The 20,465-nt window shown below is 42.5% G+C and overlaps 1 protein-coding gene across 1 annotated transcript in view; it reads right to left on the reverse strand.

The window, feature by feature from the left end:
- Positions 1–7,736: 7,736 nt before the first annotated feature.
- LOC147905002 (RNA-binding NOB1-like protein) overlaps positions 7,737–20,465 on the reverse strand; it is a 29,647-nt gene continuing 16,918 nt past the window's right edge. Inside the window, exons 3-5 of the mRNA XM_087396366.1 lie at positions 18,709–18,877; positions 7,981–8,097; positions 7,737–7,890 (exon numbers count right to left, since the gene is read on the reverse strand). Of these exons, the coding sequence (XP_087252492.1) occupies positions 7,756–7,890; positions 7,981–8,097; positions 18,709–18,877 (421 nt within the window). The 3' untranslated portion in view covers positions 7,737–7,755. The remainder of the gene's footprint in view (positions 7,891–7,980; positions 8,098–18,708; positions 18,878–20,465) is intronic.

Here is a 20,465-nt window from a genome sequence, read left to right on the forward strand (position 1 = left end):
TCTATATATAGAGACACACACTCATATATACATAGATACATGTGTGTGTGTGTGTGTGTGTGTGTGTGTGTGTGTGTGTGTGAGAGAGAGAGAGAGAGATGTATGTATTGTGCGCATCCCCCCGCCCTTCCCCCACCCCACCAAAAAAAACCCCAACCACATAACCCTCTCTTCTCCCTTGGGGGTAATGTGAGTGCATGTGTATGTGCATGCATGTTTTTGTGTTTGCATGTGTGCATTGCTTCACCCAAACAAAAAAAAGAGTTTGTATGTATGTCTTGCTCTTGTCCCCTTGCCCTTGGGGTTGTGTCTATGTATGTGTGCACGTGTGCGTGCATGCTAGCATGCATGCATGCGTGTGCATGTGCGTGTGCGTGTGCGTGTGCGTGCACATGTGTGCACGTGCAAGCGTGCGTGCATGTGTGTGTGTGCGTGCGCACGCACACGCATGCGTGCATGCATGTGTGTGTGGGTTGTTGTGAGGTTAAGTGTGGGAATGCATGCTCTTTAGATATTTGATGTAAGCACCTATTATTTATGTAGTCTATTTGATATTTAGTGTGAGTACATTTTCTAAAAGCCTTTACCGCATCTACGAAAGAGCTATTATTTTGTCTCGTTATTGTTTTAAGTTCATAATTTTTTGGTTTTGTGTGCTAATATGTGTTGGCAACACTTTCTAGTGTGTCATCATTTTTCTTAAACACCCAAAAATCTTGCATTTTTTTTTCTTGGTACAAGTCTCCACATGTAATAAGGTCAACCTCTCCAAATATATTGTGTGATTCCTTTTTAATGTGCACATGTGCAACTCAGTAAAGTCCATTGTTCTTTTCCCTACTACAGATATCTCATCAAATACGAACTAAACTTGTTCATAAACTACTGTGAGACTGTCCATTTTTCCTTTTAATAAGGATATAAGATTCTTGTTATGTATTGGCAAGTGTAATATAGAATGTGTGGTGGGTCCACTAGGTTATAGGCATCTTTACTTGTACATGCAAGCATAAAGACTTAAGGTAAATCTATATCTACGGTATGTTGGTCGCAATATCAAAGCCACCCTTGCACAAAAAACAATAGTAGGTATGTTTTCTTGGTTCTTGCTTCACTTGCAAGAGGAACAAATGGAATTCCATAATGGATGGATTCTTTTGGGTAATATTATGTCATCAAATAATCTCTTTGTTCTTCATTGTGAGTGATTGTAATCTCTTGAAGTAGGAAGAAGTATTTGTTTCTTAATAGATATAACAAAATCTTTATTTGTAGTTTCTTTATTCATTATTTGCATATCTAAAGCAATATCATGTTGCTCTTCATCAACTTTTGCAATTGGTGCAGGAAGCTCATTGTGCAAGTCATCTTCTTCACATAGGTTTTCTATGTTATGATCACCTTTCATATAGCAAATTGTAAGCATAATGTTTTTTTTTTTTGAATGCTCTAAATCTTTTATTTTATTGGACTTCACAATTTTAGAATTCTTGCCTTCTTCCTTTTTTGGATTGAATTGTTTTAGTGGTTTCAACTCCAAATGCATCAAGGTAATATTTTCCATATGTTATCATCTTATGTGCTAGTCGATAAATTATTTTGCATGCTATGTTTGTTGATTCAGTAAGATGTTGCAATTGTTTTTTCCTTTTAAGAATGAATGCTCAATTTTGTTTCTCATTAATATTGGAATTCTCTAGTTGTTCTATGCAATGGTGAGGAGAGAGTAATAAAGGATGCTAATTGGGAACTCATTTTTTATTATTTTGTGCATTCTCTCTTATATGTTAGAGCTTTCTTACATACAAGTTCTCATTGTTTGTTTAAAGCTCTTAGTTATTGTGTTGTCCATTTTTGTTACATATGAAGTGCAATATGATGCTGCAACATAAGGATCCATTATGAATTGTACATCCATGTTTGCTTGCTGCAATAAGATTTTTTTATTATATACATTAGTGAAGATGTCTTTTGGTTTTTTTTAAAGGAAAAGCATTGGTTTAGTTATTTCTAACTTTATTGATAGTATGTATATTTATAGGTGTATTTGTAAGTGACATAATTACTCATCCATTGACATGTTAGAGTCAAGTGGCAAGAGATTCAATTCTCTCGAATTTTCTTTAATAAAAATTTGAAATGATTTATACATCCTTTGCCATCTCTACATATTGGGTGTTGGCGCTTAAAAATTTGTAGCTTCAAATCTAGATGTGCAATGAGCGTGATTCCACGAGAAATATGTTTTACTTTTCACATAGAAATTTCATGTTGTATTCACCAAGTTAGCGTATCATGAGACTAGATGAACGTAATTATTAATTAACAAATGCATAGGCATAAATCCAAATAGCACAATTATTAATTGATACACACAGCACAATTATTATTTCAAACATATGTAGCCTACTAGCCGTAAACCCAAAAACACCACCCAAAAAAATCGTCATAGTTTCATTTCATTCATTTAAAAATTAATATGTCCAATCTTTTAAAAATAGCTAGGTAAGTCCCCCACCAATTTCTTAAATTTCCACATTTCTCTTAATGTTTAAGGTAATTGCCTCCCCTTTTTTTCAAAATTTCACATTTGTATCATCGCAACAAGACCTTCTTTAAACCTTATTGCGAGGCGTATGCTTATGCACCACAAGAGGAAGAGAGAGAGAGTTTTAGGGTTAGAGAAATAAAGACCACCAAAGTACCCACTAAGGGCCCCCTTCCTCAAATAGGGAAGAATTTGCTTTATACTTAGAGAACTGTGAAATTCAAATGACACTCCTCAAGAGAGCACCGAATGCAACTCTAAGGATGACCCTTCGAACACTGATAGCTGACACAAGAATGCCTGAGAAATGGACACGCTATGACCAAGGCCCAATGCTGCCCACACTATCAATGTGGACCACTGTGTAAGGCTATCAAAGAGGCTTGTACTATTCGTGGGCATGAAGCGGAGCTGTATGAGTCAGAGGAACGAAAAAATTGAGAGCTACAGAGCTGAGAAGTTGAGTGAATGCTAAGAGATGTGGAGCTGAGAGAGCTGAGAAAAGAGCAATGAAAGAGCTGAAAACCAAATAGGAAAAGCTATTGAAATAGAATCCCAAATCTCTAGTCCAACCCTAGTTATGGTGCTGTGTGGGCACCTCCCTGGGATCGCAATAGGGGCTGCTGGGATTTGCAGTTGTATTGCGAGTTCTAGAGGGACAATAGGCTGCACCAAGGCTAGAGATAGTGAGCTGAAGTCTAGAGGATTGGATGAGAAATGAGGGGGCAAGGCCCGCCTTTAAATAGGGGTTGGAAGGGGCTTGTTTTGGCTGACCCAACTACCCTAGGTAGCCAATCAACTAGCCAACTAGTTTGACAGGGCTAGTAGGCTTTTGCTTAGCCCTAGGGATTGACTTGGAGGGCAAGGACAACCTATAAATGGGCACTTTCCCTAGCCCTTTTTCCCTTACTTGCTCCTACTCTAGCTGCTCCTAGGCTAGCCCTTGGGAGCCCTTACGAGCTCGTATCCTAGGCTAAGACCTAAACCTAACTAAAACCTAAGATGGAAACACTAAACTAGTGAACTAGTGAACATGGACTGATCTGAGGCTTGAGAGACAGACCCACATAGCTCATGCTTGATTGTCCCTGGACTAGGGATCATAATAGAGTCAATGTACAAAGTGTTACCTTGCACACAAGTGCAGGCGTGCATGTGACATTCCCACCTTCCACGTAGTTTGCAAATATTTATAGGAAATCCTATAATAAACTTTCATCTAGCCAAACCACTTCATGGATCCCTCAGTCTCAAAACTCGGTGTAGAATTCATGGATGCATCGTCCTCACCCACGTAGTTTGCAAATATTTATAGGAAATCCTATAATAAACTTTCATCTAGCCAAACCACTTCATGGATCCCACGTAGTTTGCAAATATTTATAGGAAATCCTATAATAAACTTTCATCTAGCCAAACCACTTCATGGATCCCTCAGTCTCAAAACTCGGTGTAGAATTCATGGATGCATCGTCCTCACCCATGCTTCATTTATGGAGGAGAATCTAATTTGGCTCTATTACTTCAACATCATCAATCACTTCAAGTTGCTTTTCATCTATCATATCAGTGAGTACTGGGCCAGTATAAGACTTCCACCACAAGAAGTGAAAGACGCGCATCATCCAACTTTTTGAAAGCGTAACTTCATGGAGACGTCGTCGATCTTTTTAACAATTGGGAAGGGTCCAAAACTTTTGAAGGAGAGCTTGGGAATCACCCTCTTTGTAATTGACATCTTGCCGAGACTTGTTGGCGTGGCACGTGGATGCTGCCTGTGCCTCGGCGAGACGGTCTTTAACTGACTCTGTAAGCTCTACCATAGAATTTGTAGTTTTAATGGCTTCAAGACTTCAAGAGATGGGGAGATGTGAAGAAAAACTCATGCCAAAAGCTACTTCGTTCGGTGTACGACCAATGCTCCATGAATATATATACAACCTGTATGAGCGGAAGATACTACTATCACTTTGACTGTGCATCACAACAAGAAGATTTTAGTACATCAATTTAAAAACAAGACCCTCCAAAGATGCGACGTAAATTTGGAATCCCTGTTTGTGGTATTGAACGATGGCAATCCTTCAATTGAATATCAATACTTGATAGATAAGCAGGCTATGTCTTTTGCACTGGCCATCTGCACAAGGAATAAGCATACAAACTTTGCTAAAGTGATCAACAACGGTTAAACAGTGAGTATTTCACATTCTTGCAGATGCCGAAAGGGGTCCAATGAAATTCATGGTGACACTTACAATCCAACCTATTTATTTCCTATGCAAGGGTCTCAATTTCACGTTAACCTTAACTATGGACCAATTGAGCCTTTACTTGACCAACTTTAAGGGGATGCCTCTAGATATCAAACAATTTTCCTTTGTTTACCCATTTAACTAAATACATTTGTCCATGGAGGTCTCTCCCTATTAGCTAACCATTTTACATAACTTTTTAATGGCTATAGATGGACCCTCGAACATACTGAATAGTCTAATATCATCTAAGAGATGTACTTTTTATTCTACATCAATTGTAGTGTCATCCATAAACATTTAAATATTAGAACAAGTAGCTTGACAGAAGCTTGGCCCCCTCTAATTTCCCCTCACCTGTAACATTCTTCAAAAGGGTGATAAGCAATACCATAGCCAAGGCAAATAGCAAAGCTCCTAAAGGGCATCCTCCCAGTTGTTCCATTGGCAAATAGAGCTTGGAACATTTTCATTAACATTGCACCGAATCACAATTTGTCAATACTATCACCGTATAGTCCCATCTTAGTTGTCATATATATTGTCAACGGAAATGCCAAAAGAGCATGCCACACTATTTCCTTTCCACAATGTAGTCAACTATGGTTGAAAAGTTCAACAAGTTTTCAAATATGTCTCAACCATTAATCATCATTAGCTAGCTACTTGCATACATCTCCTATCCTCAATGCTAAACCCTAAGGAAAGACCTTATATGAAGCATCCAACATAGTGATGATACAATAACACCTTTTTTCCACCCCAAAAGTTTTCACACATATATATATAGTGATGCATTTAGAAATAACTTATTTAGCTTGAGTTTATAGAGCTTCTTTACAAGTCTCATTAATTATTTCAACAATTATTTCAACGAAGTCTACAATTGCACTTTATCAACTCTCTCATACAACTATGCTTTTAATAGCATTGGACATACACACACAACCCGCTTACCCTCGTAAACCTGCCTACTTAGAATCCAAGGTGTCCTCTTATTCATTAAAAGAGAGAGAACCTTATCAAGGCAATTTTTGGCAAGGTGGCCATCTTTTCGCAATGGATGCATATATTGGGAAATGACCCAAATCTAACTAGTTCTGAATTTCTCTATTAGGCAACTACACATCCACTCAGTGCCTCCATTGTCCTAGTCAAAGGTGACATTACCTAATGAGAGCACCAATATATCAAGTGCTGAACGCAACCACTTGAAAAGACCACGAAACACAAGACAAACTGAAAATTCATGGTAAAGAAATTCATCAATACGAAAAGTAGGACACCAAGAAAACACCAAAACTAATGTAGGCTTTGTCCTTGAGGATGTTGGGCAAAGTGATCCAGTGCAACAAGGCAACACAATAAGCCATGCACGTCCATGTCATCGTGATGAAAAGATTGTGAGATGGAGATCAAAATTAAGGAATTCAAAGAAAGGATTGCAAAGGTAATGATAGAAAGTGGCGAGGTTTTGAAAGAGGATATCATCGCATGTGTTTCACGTGTTATGCTGTGACAATTGCGGAGTTTCCACGTTGCAAGACATAAAAGACCTACCCTAACCCCATGCAATCTTCACAATTTCACAATTACTCCAAGCAATCACAAGAGGTGTTGGCATATTAACAAGCCAAAAAATCCAACCATTGATTTTTAAAATCCAAGCTTAATTGTACTATGAGAAAATGTTACTACTTAATTAAATAGTACTTTCTACTCTCATTTCAACAATGTACCTCCATTCAATCCCTTGAACTTCATTCTTATGAAAAAAAGAAAGAGTAGCATCTTTATGTATGGTTGTCCGTGCTTTCTTGCTACAAAAACATGCCATTTTATCCTTTTAGTATACCCTAGTACTGATCATCATTACAAATCCTTGCAGCAAGGGGTTTGTGAAGGCACTTCGAGGTTCCTCATTTTGGATTCTGTATAAAGAAGTACAACACAATTACACACAATATGTCAACAAGGCACACACCATATTGTGCCCCTACTACACACATATAGCCTAGTAACAAACAAAGTCAAGGCGAAGGCTCCCCTTTCTTTCTACTTGTTGCTATACACCCTACCACTAAACTAGACAAGAAGATCCACATTAGAACATCCCATCCTGAACATGAAAGCCACCTAAATGATACCTTCTAGAAAGCCCATTTTTATAAGACTCCCCTTTTACAAGCTTCAAGTTAAATACTCGATTAAGATACACAATTGACTTGAAAGAATATTGCATATAATTCCCCTTAACCAACTAGAACCTTTTCATAAAACAAAAATAATCACATCAAAACATGCACCATCTATTATGTTCCTTTTTTAAGGCTATAAAAACATCGTAAGTTATCAAAAATTATTCCTCAAGAAGTTGAATGGACAAGGTACATGTGTCCAAGCCAATTTAAGCTGGATCATGGACCAAACTAGGTACTACATGGATGCAATATCCTACATAAAGTAGCTCAGATTTGGCATTGCTACAAGTCGTGCGCGTCTCCATAATGGTTCCCACCCACGAACACACAGCATAAACAGAAACTAAACCAACCACAAAGCATGGCATATTGGGAGTTCAATCCTCAACAGACTTGAGATTTGGATCTTCAAATACCCATGATGCATGCTATCAGCTGAAATCTCGCATGCAAGGATTAACAAAAACCTAACTATTTGATATCATGTTGGAAATAAAGGCGGACTTTATCTCAAAAACAAAGAACGTGGAAAACCAATGGCCTTAAATTTGAAAAGAGCACTGATATAACAAGAGAACACCTGCACTTTTTGAAGTATGATCAGGGAAAAGCCTTGTCTTAATGATTCAGTTCGAGGTGAGGAGGCTGACTCAAACACGGTGAAGCGCTATCTAACAATCCCTTGCTGCGGGAGAGGCTGGAAACTGCTTCACAATGCAAGACATAACTTTGAAAGTGGATTTCGATGTATCTATTTGAAACGGCGATCATTTGGGTTTCGCTTCCCACTGAAAATGGCAAGAGCTTCTCGTATAGGAGGCCCCATCTGTCCTTTGTTCCCACTTTTCTTTGTAAAAGATTCGGAACCTGTGAAAACTTCCTGAGACTGCAGCCACAGAATAAAGAAAACCCCCAATAACCACCAAATATCAACAAAGGATGGTGAGGAACATAAGAAGTTGAGTTTGGAACTTACTGAAAGTGAAACTTTTTTCTTCTTGGGATGCAGCAGTTTGTGAGGGAGCTGGTCCTCTCTCAAAACTGGGTTTTCAATAGCACCTCTCCGTCCTCCTTTAGGCATCGGCAGTGAGTACTGCAAGGTTTAAATGTGAGTCAGCATCTCTCTCTCTCTCTCTCTCTCTCTCTCTCTCTCTCTCTGTGCACCCTAATGCCCCTCACCTGCCCCCTCTCATCACCTTGCAAACCGCCTTAAACTAACCCTAACTTACATAATACATACATACATACATGCATGCATGCATATATATATATATATATATATAATGTGTATATATATGTGTATATATATATATATGTATATATATATATATATATATCTCTATATACACACATATATATATACGCATACATACATACATACATATATAACTTTTTTCTTTTTAGGATGCTGCAGTTTGTGAGGGAGTTGATCCTCTCTCAACACTTCTTCGTCTTTAAGCACTGGCAGAGAGCTGCAAAGTTGAAACATGAGTAAACAGATCTCACTCTTGCTCCCTGCTTCCCTCTCTCTCCTGCTCATCCGTCCCCCCCTCCCAATACACACACACACACACACACACACACACATCAATGGTTCTAGGGCAATTGGTAGGATAGAAGCAAAAGAATTGCTAGGGGTATGTGTGATGAGCTTGTTACCAATAACCTACGTCCTCCTTTAGGCATCGGCAGAGAGTACTGCAAGGTTTAAATGTGGGTGAGCATCTCTCTCTCTGTGCACCCCAATGCCCCTCACCCACCCCCTCATCACCTTGCAAACCCCCTTAAACTAACCCTAACTTACATAATACATACATACATACATACATACATACATATATATATATATATATATATATATATATATAATGTTGTAGGATCGCTTAGGAGAGAGAGAGTGCAAGTAGCTATAGAAGCGATGAGTTAGCCGTCACGTCAAATCTTGGATAAACCAAAAACAAAGGATTACAAGGTACAAGTACCTAGACCTAGGACTAAGTGTCCTAGGTGTCACATAGGACTAAGTGTCCTATGTGGCTTAAAAGACACTAACACAATAAGTGTCTTTATTTATGCCTACAAGGCTCATACCATGGCCTATAGGGCATCACTAGAACCACCAGAGAATGGCCTACAAACCCCCCTCCATGGGATGGATTGAAGTACTCTGGAAACGTCTCAGAATACCTGGTATTTTCTGGTCATGGTGGCACATGTTCATCCAAAAGGATATAGCCACCTATGAATGTACAAGGGATGTCAGATCATGTAACAAAGGGAACTTAGTGTAAAGCCTGTCGAAAGACTTCGAACTTGGGACGAAGAAGTGCCTTTGTAAACATATCTGCAATGTTGTCCTCTGTGGGAAGATAGGACAACTCTATGTCTCCTACTGACAACCGCTCCCGAACATAATGATAGTGAACTTCAATATGCTTGGTATGCGCATGAAACACTGGGTTACGCGCAATGGCCAAAGCACTCTGGCTGTCAGTGTAGACAATAGTGAAGGATGTCTGGCGAATACCAAGATCTGTAAGTAACTGTCGAAGCCAAACACACTCTACTGTAGCGGTGAAAGCTACCTTATACTCAGCCTCACAGCTAGATGTGGCAACTGTTGGTTGCTTCTTGCTGAGCCAAGAGATACATGAATTGCCAAGCAAAAAACAATTGCCAGTATGTGACACTCTGGTGTCAAAACATCCTGCCCAGTCACTATCCCTGTAAGCATGCATGGTAAGTGAACCCTGATCACCATAGAAGAGGGCTAAATCCTGAGTGCCTTTGAGATATCTGAAGACTCTCTTCACTGCCTGCCAATGCTTTGAACTGGGCATGTGCATGAATCTGCTAAGCTGAGATACTGCATACTGCAAGTCAGGTCTGGTGTGACATAAATAAATAAGGCAACCAACAGCCTGCTGATAAAGAGTGATATCGCATGGTGGGCTCCCATCATGAGTTGAGAATTTGAAGCCAAGGTCCACCGTAGTAGAGATTGGCTTGCAATCCTCAAACTGAAAACGATCAAGGAGCTGTCCAATATACTTGGACTGAGACATCATGATACCCCCCTCAACATGAGCAAACTGAATGCCCAAATAATAATAAAGCTGTCCCATGTCTGACATGTCAAAAATCTGCTGCAAATCAGCCTTGAAAGCTGCAATTTTCTGAGTATCTGGGCCCGTGATGAGCATATCATCCACATATAAAATCAGCATTAAAAAATCAGATCCACTCCCGTAGACATAAAGAGTGGGTTCTGAGAAACTATTCTGAAAACCAAGGGATAGTAAATGTGCATGAATTTTGGCATACCATGCCCTGGGTGCCTGCTTCAAACCAAAAAGGGCTTTTCTAAGCCAGCATACCTTATTTTCAGAATTAACAACCTCAAAGCCAGGAGGTTGTGTGACATAGACTTCTTCTTGCAGATCCCCATGAAGAAAAGCAGTCTTGATGTCAAGTTGGTGCACTTGCCAATGATGATGATGTCAAGTTTTAAAGGATATATCCAGCAATATCTTGTGAAATCATCAATGAGAGTCATGAAATACTTGTACCCCCTCATTGGGCCACAGACATCACTGTGCACTAGCTGCAATTTCCTTTGTGAGAGTTTTGGACAATTCTTTTAAAAAGGAAATCGATGCATCTTACCCAAAAGACAGCCCTCACACACATTTGGAAACTGTGTGAGTCTGAGGTACATCATTTGCCATCTGCTGTGAATGTAGCTTTGCAAGAGCTCTATAATTGAGATGGCCCATTCTCTCATGCCAGAGATGAGTTTCAGCAAGCTGTGAATCTGAAATAGCCAATGCTTCAATAGAAAGTGCAGCTGAATGATGATCAAGGTGATAAAGCCCTTTTTGCAAAGTGCCAGTGAGAACTATGGCATTGTCATCACGAAGATCATAAACTAGGCATCTGTAGCCATCAAAAATAACTCTGAAACCTGAAGTGGGAATTGTTGAAATTGAAATCAAGTTGACTTCAATTCTAGGCACAAAAAGAACATTTGTCAGAGTAACTGGATGGCTTGAAATGGATGTGAGCTGCACATCTCCAATTCCTTTTACAGCATATGAAGCATTATTAGCACATGTGACAATCCCCCCTCGAGGTGCATCAGCTAAAGAATGAAACACCTGTTTGCAAGAAGTGACATGCTTGGAAGCACCACTATCAAAGAACCAGGACTGAGCATCATTAGCAGTAAAGAATGCATCAGCTTTGGAGGGATCAAATGAGCAATGGACAGCCCATGCCCAATCATCCTGAAGAGCATGTGCATGTGAAGCATCTTCTGGCTCATGGGATTCAATAGCATGTGAGGCATTATCTGTCAATCCTGCTTTCTTTTTCTCCGAAGCAATGCACTTCTTGCATTCTGAAATGTCATGTCCAGGCTTGCGACAATAGTTGCATCTTTTCTTCTTTGGCTTATCTCCTATATTTTTAGATGCATGGGAGGAATTGCAGCTGCTATGCACAGATTTTGGCTTGCCCATAGGCTTGGAAGCCTTGCCTCTTCCTGTCTACTGTGAAGCAAATGCATCATTAGGAATAATGGCTTGTCTATTAGCTCTACTTTGCTCTTCCTGCAAAAGCAAAGTCACTAGCCGATCAAAAGAATAGTGGTCTAGATTATCCATGGCCACTAATCGAAGGGTTGTTGCAAACCCTTGATATGTATCTGGCAGTCCATTCAATGTAGTACTGACAAGCTGTGAATTTGGCACCACCTCATCAATGTTGGCAAGCTGTTCCATGAGGTCCTTGACCTTTGTTAGGTATGCATCCATACAGTCGCCTTCATTCATACTGACTTCCTGTAATTGCCTTCTCAAATATGCAACACGAGCTTCATTGCGAATTTGATAGAGAGAAGCCAATTTATCCCAAGCATCCTTTGCTGTCATGCAAGACCAAATGTGTGAAATAATGATTCTCTTGCATGATAAAGCAATACATGAATGTGCATTTGCATCTCTTGCATCCCATCTTGACTGTTCTTGAGTTGGAAGAGCAACAGCAGGAGTGCTAGAGGAAGAGGCATCAAGAGGAGTACCCCCTGCAGAACGACCAGCAATAGAGGCAACCATTGTAGCATTGGCTGGCCTCAGATCAGCCCCAGAAACAATATTCCACAAATGCTTTGCAACAAGAATATGTTTCATGAGATAAGACCACATCGGATAGTTGGTGCCATCCAACTTATCATCTTCACGAAGAACTCCAAATAAATCTTGATTGTTCCCAGCCATAGCAAATGTGATACCCTGAAAAAGACCTGAAAACCCAAAAGCCTCAAGGCTATCACTACAAAAAAAGCTGGCTGTCCAAAAATGACAGCAAATATCTGCAAATTTCTGACCCAAATGTGACTGTGACAGGCAATGTTCACTACAAAAACAGCAAATCTGGCAAAAGCCCCAAATTTATTGAGGGCAAATAGGCCAAAAAAGGGGCAAATACAGAAAAGCCCCAAATTTTGCTGGAATTTTTGCAAATGTGACCCAATGTATGAAGATTTGACTCAATGTCCTGCAAAAGTGACTCAATGTCCTGCAAGAGTGACTCAATGTATAGCCTCAAGGCTTGAAAATGCATAAGTATGAGTTACTATCCCAATCTCAAAAGTATGAGTTACTACTCAGTTGAAATTAAGCTTCCAACGCAAAAGCCCCAAAATTTTTGTTGACCAAATTCCGGATCAAGTAGAATTGTACGGATGTCAATACGGTGCTTGTACGAAACAGTGTACAATAGCTGTACGGGACTGAGTACGACATCTGTACGGAACTGTACGGTAGCCTGGTGCGTGCACACGTGACTGTACGGAGAAGCAGTACGGAATATGCACGATGTACAGATCAAGTACGACGGAAGTGCATAGGTGCAATGTACGTAATGCAGTGTACTGCGGCGCAGGTATCTGTACATGACATTACGGATGTCTGGTGTGCAGGCTATACGGCAACGAGGTGTTCGTACGTCTAGTGTGCAAGCTGTACGACGACGTAGGTACCACGCAGTACGGCTGTACGTCGATAGTACGAAAAACACAAAGATACGAGAGCCTTGTACGAAGGCGTTGATAGTACGAAATACACAAAACAGGTACGGAGCTGTACCGTACGACTGTACGGAGCTGAAGGGTCAGTGAAGCTGAAGGGAGCTGATACGAGTCTGGGTGCAGGAGATTAATCTAAACGTGGTTCTGATACCACTGTAGGATCGCTTAGGAGAGAGAAAGTACAGGTTAGCTAAAGAAGCAATGAGTTAGCCGTCACGTAAACCAAAAACAAAGGATTACAAGTTACAAGTACCTAGACCTAGGACTAAGTGTCCTAGGTGTCACATAGGACTAAGTGTCCTATGTGGCCTAAAAGACACTAACACTATAAGTGTCTTTATTTATGCCTACAAGGCTCATACCATGGCCTATAGGGCATCACTAGAACCACCAGAGGATGGCCTACAAATGTGTATATATATATGTATATATGTATGTATATATGTGTGTGTGTGTGTGTGTGTGTATGTACATACATACATACATATATATATAACTTTTTTCTTTTTAGGATGCTGCAGTTTGTGAGGGAGTTGATCCTCTCTCAACATTAAGTTTCAAATACCACCTCTTCGTCTTTAGGCACTGGCAGAGAGCTGCAAAGTTGAGACATGAGTAAACAGATCTCACTCTTGCTCCCTGCTTCCCTCTCTCTCCTGCTCTTCCCCCCCCTTCCCAATACACACACACACACACACACACACATCAATGGTTCTAGGGCAATTGGTAGGATAGAAGCTGAAGAATTGCTAGGGGTATGTGTGATGAGCTTGTTACCAATAACCTACGCCTCCTCCAATCAATAATAAGGGCACTACCATCCAATCTCTCTAGCAAAAGGGATATCATGAGGTCACAACAATAGACCTTGATCCTCTCTGCACATTGAGGCAATGTCATACAACCTCCAAGGCTATGCCAAAAAGCTCCCTAAGTAAAAACGATAGCCTTATATGGACAATACAAAGTCCCTAACAAGAGGGGTACAAATGGTAGTTGATATCTCCATATTCCTCATGATTCATAGAAAATCATTGTCCCCACTGTACTAGATATACAAGCCTTTTGTAAAATCCTCACTGAGGCTCGTATCAGGCATCCATACATCATCACCTAAAGAGACCAACTGTATAAAAACACCCTTTATCTGAGATCATGATATCAACAAAGCTAATGACTAGGCTAAGCCTAAAATCACTTCTTTTTTTAATAGAGAAGAACTTTCTATTAATGCTTGAAAAACCAACCATACAGTCTGGGCACTGATTGTGGAAGAAACAAAAGGAGAAAAACACTTGATGTCAACCAGCCTGCTTTTAGAGAACTCAGCTGCCTGCCTACAGGATCTCTGAAATAGGGGCCACAACCAGGGTGGGGGGCTATACATCCAGCAAATGCCTCCCTCCTTGAAGACATAGACAGGCCAAGCCTTGCAGATACGCGCCCGTGTCTCAGCGTCACCCAAAATCCTGGCATCTCACACTCCCATATAGCATGCAGAGTGCAGATCATATCGTGCCAAATGGCAACGAGGGTGGCTGTCAAGTGGCGTCCCACACCAAGCTGCAACGGGCGACCCAAATGTCCCAAGCAGTGATGCTGGACACCGTCTCCAAAATACTGTATCAAGTGAAGAAACAGGAAGGAGTCGTTGCGTAATGTACCTTGATCTGGAAGACCCTCCGTCCCTGGATCTTGTAAGCTGGTGTGACCGTGTCAATGGAGAACGCATGAACCCCCCCTCTTTCAGCCAAGGTGCCATGCCCCAAGTGAAGTCCAGCTGCATCCTTAGTGTCTAGCCATAATCTGGAGGGCCCCAACTGAAGCCCAGCTGCATCCTTAGTGTCTAGCCATAATCTAGAGGGCCCCCTGCCAAACCCTATGTGTTGCAGGGCAGCTCCATAGACAAAGCGAGATCGTCTCAAGTTCACTACCCGTGCATCCATGGCACTTCCCATCAACACGTATCTGCTCCAGCCATGGGCTGATGGGAAATCCCCCATCGGCAACCATACAGAAGACATATGTAATCTTTCGTGGCCGGGGAGCTGGTCCATAATCAAGACCGAAATCTAGAGATGACCTCTTGAGACACATGCTGCTCGATCCAACCACGAAGGCGTCCAAGCAGCCATCTCCAACTAAAAGGCAACAAAAAATGCTTATGCTGTACGAGAAGGGCGCCTCAACACACCTATCTGAGTGCCCTACTCTAGAAGGCCAAAACCACTCACTCGGATCCCACTACACCTCACAAAAGGGGCCGGCCCTCCCACAACTAAAGGCGCACCACCGCAACCCGTCTCGGCTTGAAGTCGATGGTCCAATCCTTTGGCCAAGCGGCCCACTAATCTAATCATGTGTCATTCAAGCAAGTCCACGACCCATCCAACTCTAGGTCTCCATCTATCTCTAGTTGAAGACATCCCAACACCACTCTAGTGTGCCTGGAATGAAAGGATCTAAGGGCTCAATGCAAATATTAAACCTCAAGAGCATGGTGCACCCCAATCCTGGAGAATTATCCATACCAACACAAGGGAGTTGAGGCTCCATGCAAACCAACTCTCCAAGCTGAGGGATGGTGGAGTCTATCTCTAGCATCCGCAAGCCTACCTCCCTCAAGTGAGAGAGGGCTTAAACACATGCCGGTGGGGAGACAGCACCATTCTTCAATAGGGAGACAAACTCCATGCTCAGAAGATCTAGCTAGTCCACTGTCCCACAGCAACCACTGTGCATCCGCTGCGCTAGCACGAAGCCCTTCTAATCCTGAACCTTTGAATTCAAAAGAAAGGACTGACGCTCATACTCCTCGCGACATTGAGGGCTGGCCCGAATGTGTCCCCCAAACAATTTTGCCTGACTCCGTAGACTCTCATCAACAATGAGCACTTCCCAATGAGGGGGGCCTCGAACCGATGAGACCAGTGCCATTGACCTCTTGTGCAAGAGATGCTGCTAAGAAGCCCTCGCAAAGCAAGAGTTTCAAGACTAAAGCCTGAGGTGAGACCTCACACTACCAGCTCACCCAAAAGAGTTCTGCTCTATATCTCTGGATCCAAGTCCTCCCTTTGTTGGGGCAAGATCACCATCTACCTGGCTCTAGTGTTCCTACGTGCCATCCGATCTGGTCTACAAAAAGTTGTGCACTGCATCCCAACGGTGAAAATATTGTCCACGATACTGTGTTCTTGAACAAAACCTATCTAAGTGTCGTGAATGATGTTTAAGATGGGGCCCCAACCTGACTCTCGAGATCCAAGAACCTGACGTGGCAACTCCTCAAATTGGAGCACATGTCGATAGAATGCAGTGGTCATCTCTTGAATCTCCTAAGGTCTGAACGTGTCTCGCCCCTCTCATTGTGCAAGCGTTGTAGCTATGTCTCTACTGAGCGAAGGCCGGATATCTAAAAGAACTGCTGGAGAAGGGCGGGCCGAAGGTGGAGAAGAAGCGAAGGAGAGGGGGTGAAAGAATGTGAGAGCAGAGGGGGCAGAGGATCCAGATGCAAGAGAGAGAGGGGACCGAATGACGGAAGTGAGAGACTTGGGAAGGGGCACTTCTCTTGAGCCTGTACACTCGTAAGCCAGTCAAAGGCCTTGGGATGCTGCCTGAAGAGGATCTACCGAGAGATTGAAAGAAACCTTGTCCTCCCATGTCTGCGATCACCCCTCGTGCCCTGCTTGTCCCTGCTCCTCTTGTGTCTAAGGAGCTTGTGAGGGTCTCATACTCGCATGCTGCTCTTGGCGTGCCCTAACTATGATTCTTCGTAGCTCTATTGAATGGTTTCCTTTTGTCCACTCAGATCAAAGCCCCCTCGGAAGGCTCAACCCACATTGTATCTTGTGCTGCTATCTATTTGTACGAGACAGTCTGTCTGCACAATCTTCCCACTGCCACCTTGAGCAAGGTTGCGGTTGAGTGGTGACTCGACTCGTATTGCCAGGGCAGCCTCATGCGAAGTGTCCCATCTATTTGCACTGGAGACATTGCCTCGGTAATCCTGAAACCTCAAACCTTCGACAAAACTAACCCCATCCAAGGCCTCAAGGAGGATCTCCTCTGGTAAGGATGTTGGGTACTCTACTATCACCGTAGCCCAACCAAAAACCAAGTCGTCTACTAGAACCGAGAAACAAGGACTATAGCATTGTACCAAAACACTTTGATTGAAGATAGAATGAGACGATACTCCTTTGGGGACTCAAGGGGAAAATGTGTCACAAGACATGGCACATGGTGCGTCAAATCCATATCATTGACTGTGAAGCAATGGTACCAAGGTATGAAGAACACCACATGCAGGACCAGTAAAATCAAGCTTTGCTTCACAAGTGACGTCGGAGGAGCTCAATTGGAGAAGAAAAACACCCCTAAATTCACGCCCTTTTGTCGAACTCGCCTGTATCCAATCACAAACCTGGTTTAAAGTGTGTGTGAGGGCAATGATGATACCCACCAATGTGGCTTGGGGAGCCCAAGGAGCTGCCATGAGAGCCTCTTGCCAATCCAAAAAGTGTTCACCACCAAGATTGTGTTCCTCAGTACCAATGTGTCTTGCTAGGAGGAAGGAGGAAGAGGCAAGAAAAGAAAAGGGAAAGGAAGACAGGAAAAAAGAAAGTAAGGGGAGATATGAAAGAGCAGGGTGTTGGGGGGGGGGTCTCTACAAGAAGTAGGAACCCGAAACAGAGAGAAACTTCATGCTTCAAACCCTACAAGTTCAGGTCGCTAGCGAGATTTGTTCAATCAACTAGAAGGGGGAGTCCAAGTCCGGCGACCAAGCACCTCAGCAAGCCGGCAAAAACACCTGCAGCTACCACAGCAACAGCTACAATGGCTGCACGAAAAAGGTGTGAGAGGAGCCCGCACCTCATGCAAAAGCGGAAGCAACAAGCAATCAGGCGGAGGAGAGGCGAATGTGGAGGGGGTGGAGGGAACTTGCAACACCACCGCGGGGTTTTTTGGGGGGGGGGAGATGGAGATGGAGATGGAGTCGAGGAAGGGAGATGGGCAGGGGTAGAGATGGAGATGGAGTCGAGGAAGGGAGATGAGCAGGGGTAGGGAGGAGGAAGGAGCTATCAAGGGAAGCAACAGCAGGGAGAGCCATCTTTCCATCATTGCCTAGAATCACTTCCAAAACGAGCTCCCTTGAATGGGATTCTGCCTACTTGTGCTTGGGGTATGTAAAAGCGAATGAATGGTTTTCAACAAGCCTGCCACCCCAAGTTCTACAGATAATATGAAGCATTCACGCAATGCCTTTGACCTTAGAAAGAAGAGAAAAGAACAAGAAGGGAAGGCAAAGGAAATTAGAAAGCAACAAAGAGGCCCTTGAACCTTAAGGGAAGAGAATGGGTCAGGATTGCAGACTAAATGGGAGGGAGGAAAAAACCCAAACAAGAAAACAACGAGAAGGATTGGGAAAGACCGAGATAATCAACAAGAAGGAGAAAGCATCCAAGGGGAGAAGGCACACTAGGGAGGAAGCTGCTAAGACAGGCCACACATGAAGATGCATCGAGCAAACGCAATGGGCATAATAGAATAGAGGCATCCTTCTAAGAAATCAAGCAGTAACGAGGTGGTTGAAAAGAGACGTGCATCGGTCCAAACCTTGGTGCCACGAATATTCGTGCGCTTTCGGGTCCCCGTGTGGACTACACCATTGGGTCCAATTGTAACTGATACCTTATGCAAAGTTCCCCCATTACCACACTTGGGACAAAAAATGCGTCCAACCTCTGAAGTAACATTCCTGCAAGCTTCACACTTAAGCACCCACCTGCACACATGGAATCCAAGGCCCCTTCAACTTCATGAAATGCAATAAATATGAAAGGCTGCTCTAATTTGACGTCAACAATAAGTGTTTGCTGTGCATTACATAAAAGTTCATAGTGTGTTTACACACCAACATAGAGGTTCAAAGGTAAAAGTTTAGGCAGATTGCAGATAATGATAATTCAAGCCATACAGCATTAGTAGAATTCACAACATAGAAAATCAGAGTCATAGCAAACGCAAATCACCCAAAGCAAAGTCTCTATATGTTTGACTGAGGACAATAACTAAAGACATTTGTAAAACGACTTCTGTCCTCTGATGGAAGGAGGTGAAAGGTTGTAGATATAACTAGTTGTAATTGAGTAACAAATGGAATGTATGTTGTAAGAGGCTTGAAATCAAACATTGTTAGGTCACTTTTATTTATTAAAAACAAAACTGGAACCTCCTCAGGCCACCCCACCCCACACAAACATTTATAAAGATGCAGAAAATTCGCACAGGATGAGGATCAAGGAAAAACAGTAATTTGGCTAAGCTTTTAAATCCAAAAAAGCCAGCTGCGAATCTGGGATCAATTGAAACTTGTGAACAAAATCAGGAAAAACCCTGCCCAACGTCACCCCTACTTACTTCCTCTTTCTCCACTTGCTTGGGTGATACCTTGGAATGGTAGGGTCAACTCCTAATGGAATCCCCCACAAGAAGTGCGACAGGAAGTGAAAACTGTAGGTATGAAGGGGGAAAGAGAGAGGGTTCCATAGCAGCACAGTGGCTGCCACATGGGCAGCAGATCAAAATCCTTCTTGGTTTTGATTGGACCCCTCAGTTAGGGCTGCACATTCCACAAAAAACCATAGAGCTACGCATCTTTGGGCTGCTCATGAGCCCAATGAAAGGGCCCATGGCTAAACTAAAGCCAGCAAATAACGCTGGGAGTGGAGACTTTTTATAGGCCCAAAATATGGTAATGGTCGACCAGGAGGGGCAGCTGGTTGCCAATACAGGTTGGTCCCCCCCCAGAGACTCAGTCAGCCCCTGGACAGACCCGGTCCGCCAGGGGGGGGGCAACCTGCAACCTCATCAAGGGGGTTAGGGGGGCTGAGTCCTCTCTAAAGGCATTCCCAACAGCTCTTGCACTGTGTAAAACTTATTCAAGGAAGCATAACACAAGCTGAGCAAGAATGTTAAAGGCTTCTTCCAAAGCCACTGAAGAAGTGGCACACAGCAGGAGCAGCAGATAGGGCAGCATCAGTGGAGCAACCCCTGCTGTCCATATGGTGCAGGTGTGGTAAGGTACATTTTGTACCCTCTGTCCACATGGTGCAGGAGGTACCTTTTGTAATCAGCTATTGGTCGTATTCCTGGACAAATTTACACTTTCTTTGGTTGCATATCTGTTTGTATATCTGCAGATCTGTACATTAGCAAATTCATGCTTGTGTGCACACATTGAGTAAGATCTTTGTAACATTGTAGGTATTAAGGTATGCTTGTGTGCACACATAGAGTAAGATCTTTGGAACATTGTAGGTCTTACAGTTATAATATTTTCCACTGCATATTTTGGTGTCAACACTTGTAAC

Source organism: Dipteris shenzhenensis, chromosome 2 (assembly GCF_047967505.1).
Source record: "Dipteris shenzhenensis isolate YYH24624 ecotype China chromosome 2, Dip_SZ_1.0, whole genome shotgun sequence".
In the NCBI taxonomy this organism is placed as follows: domain Eukaryota; kingdom Viridiplantae; phylum Streptophyta; class Polypodiopsida; order Gleicheniales; family Dipteridaceae; genus Dipteris; species Dipteris shenzhenensis.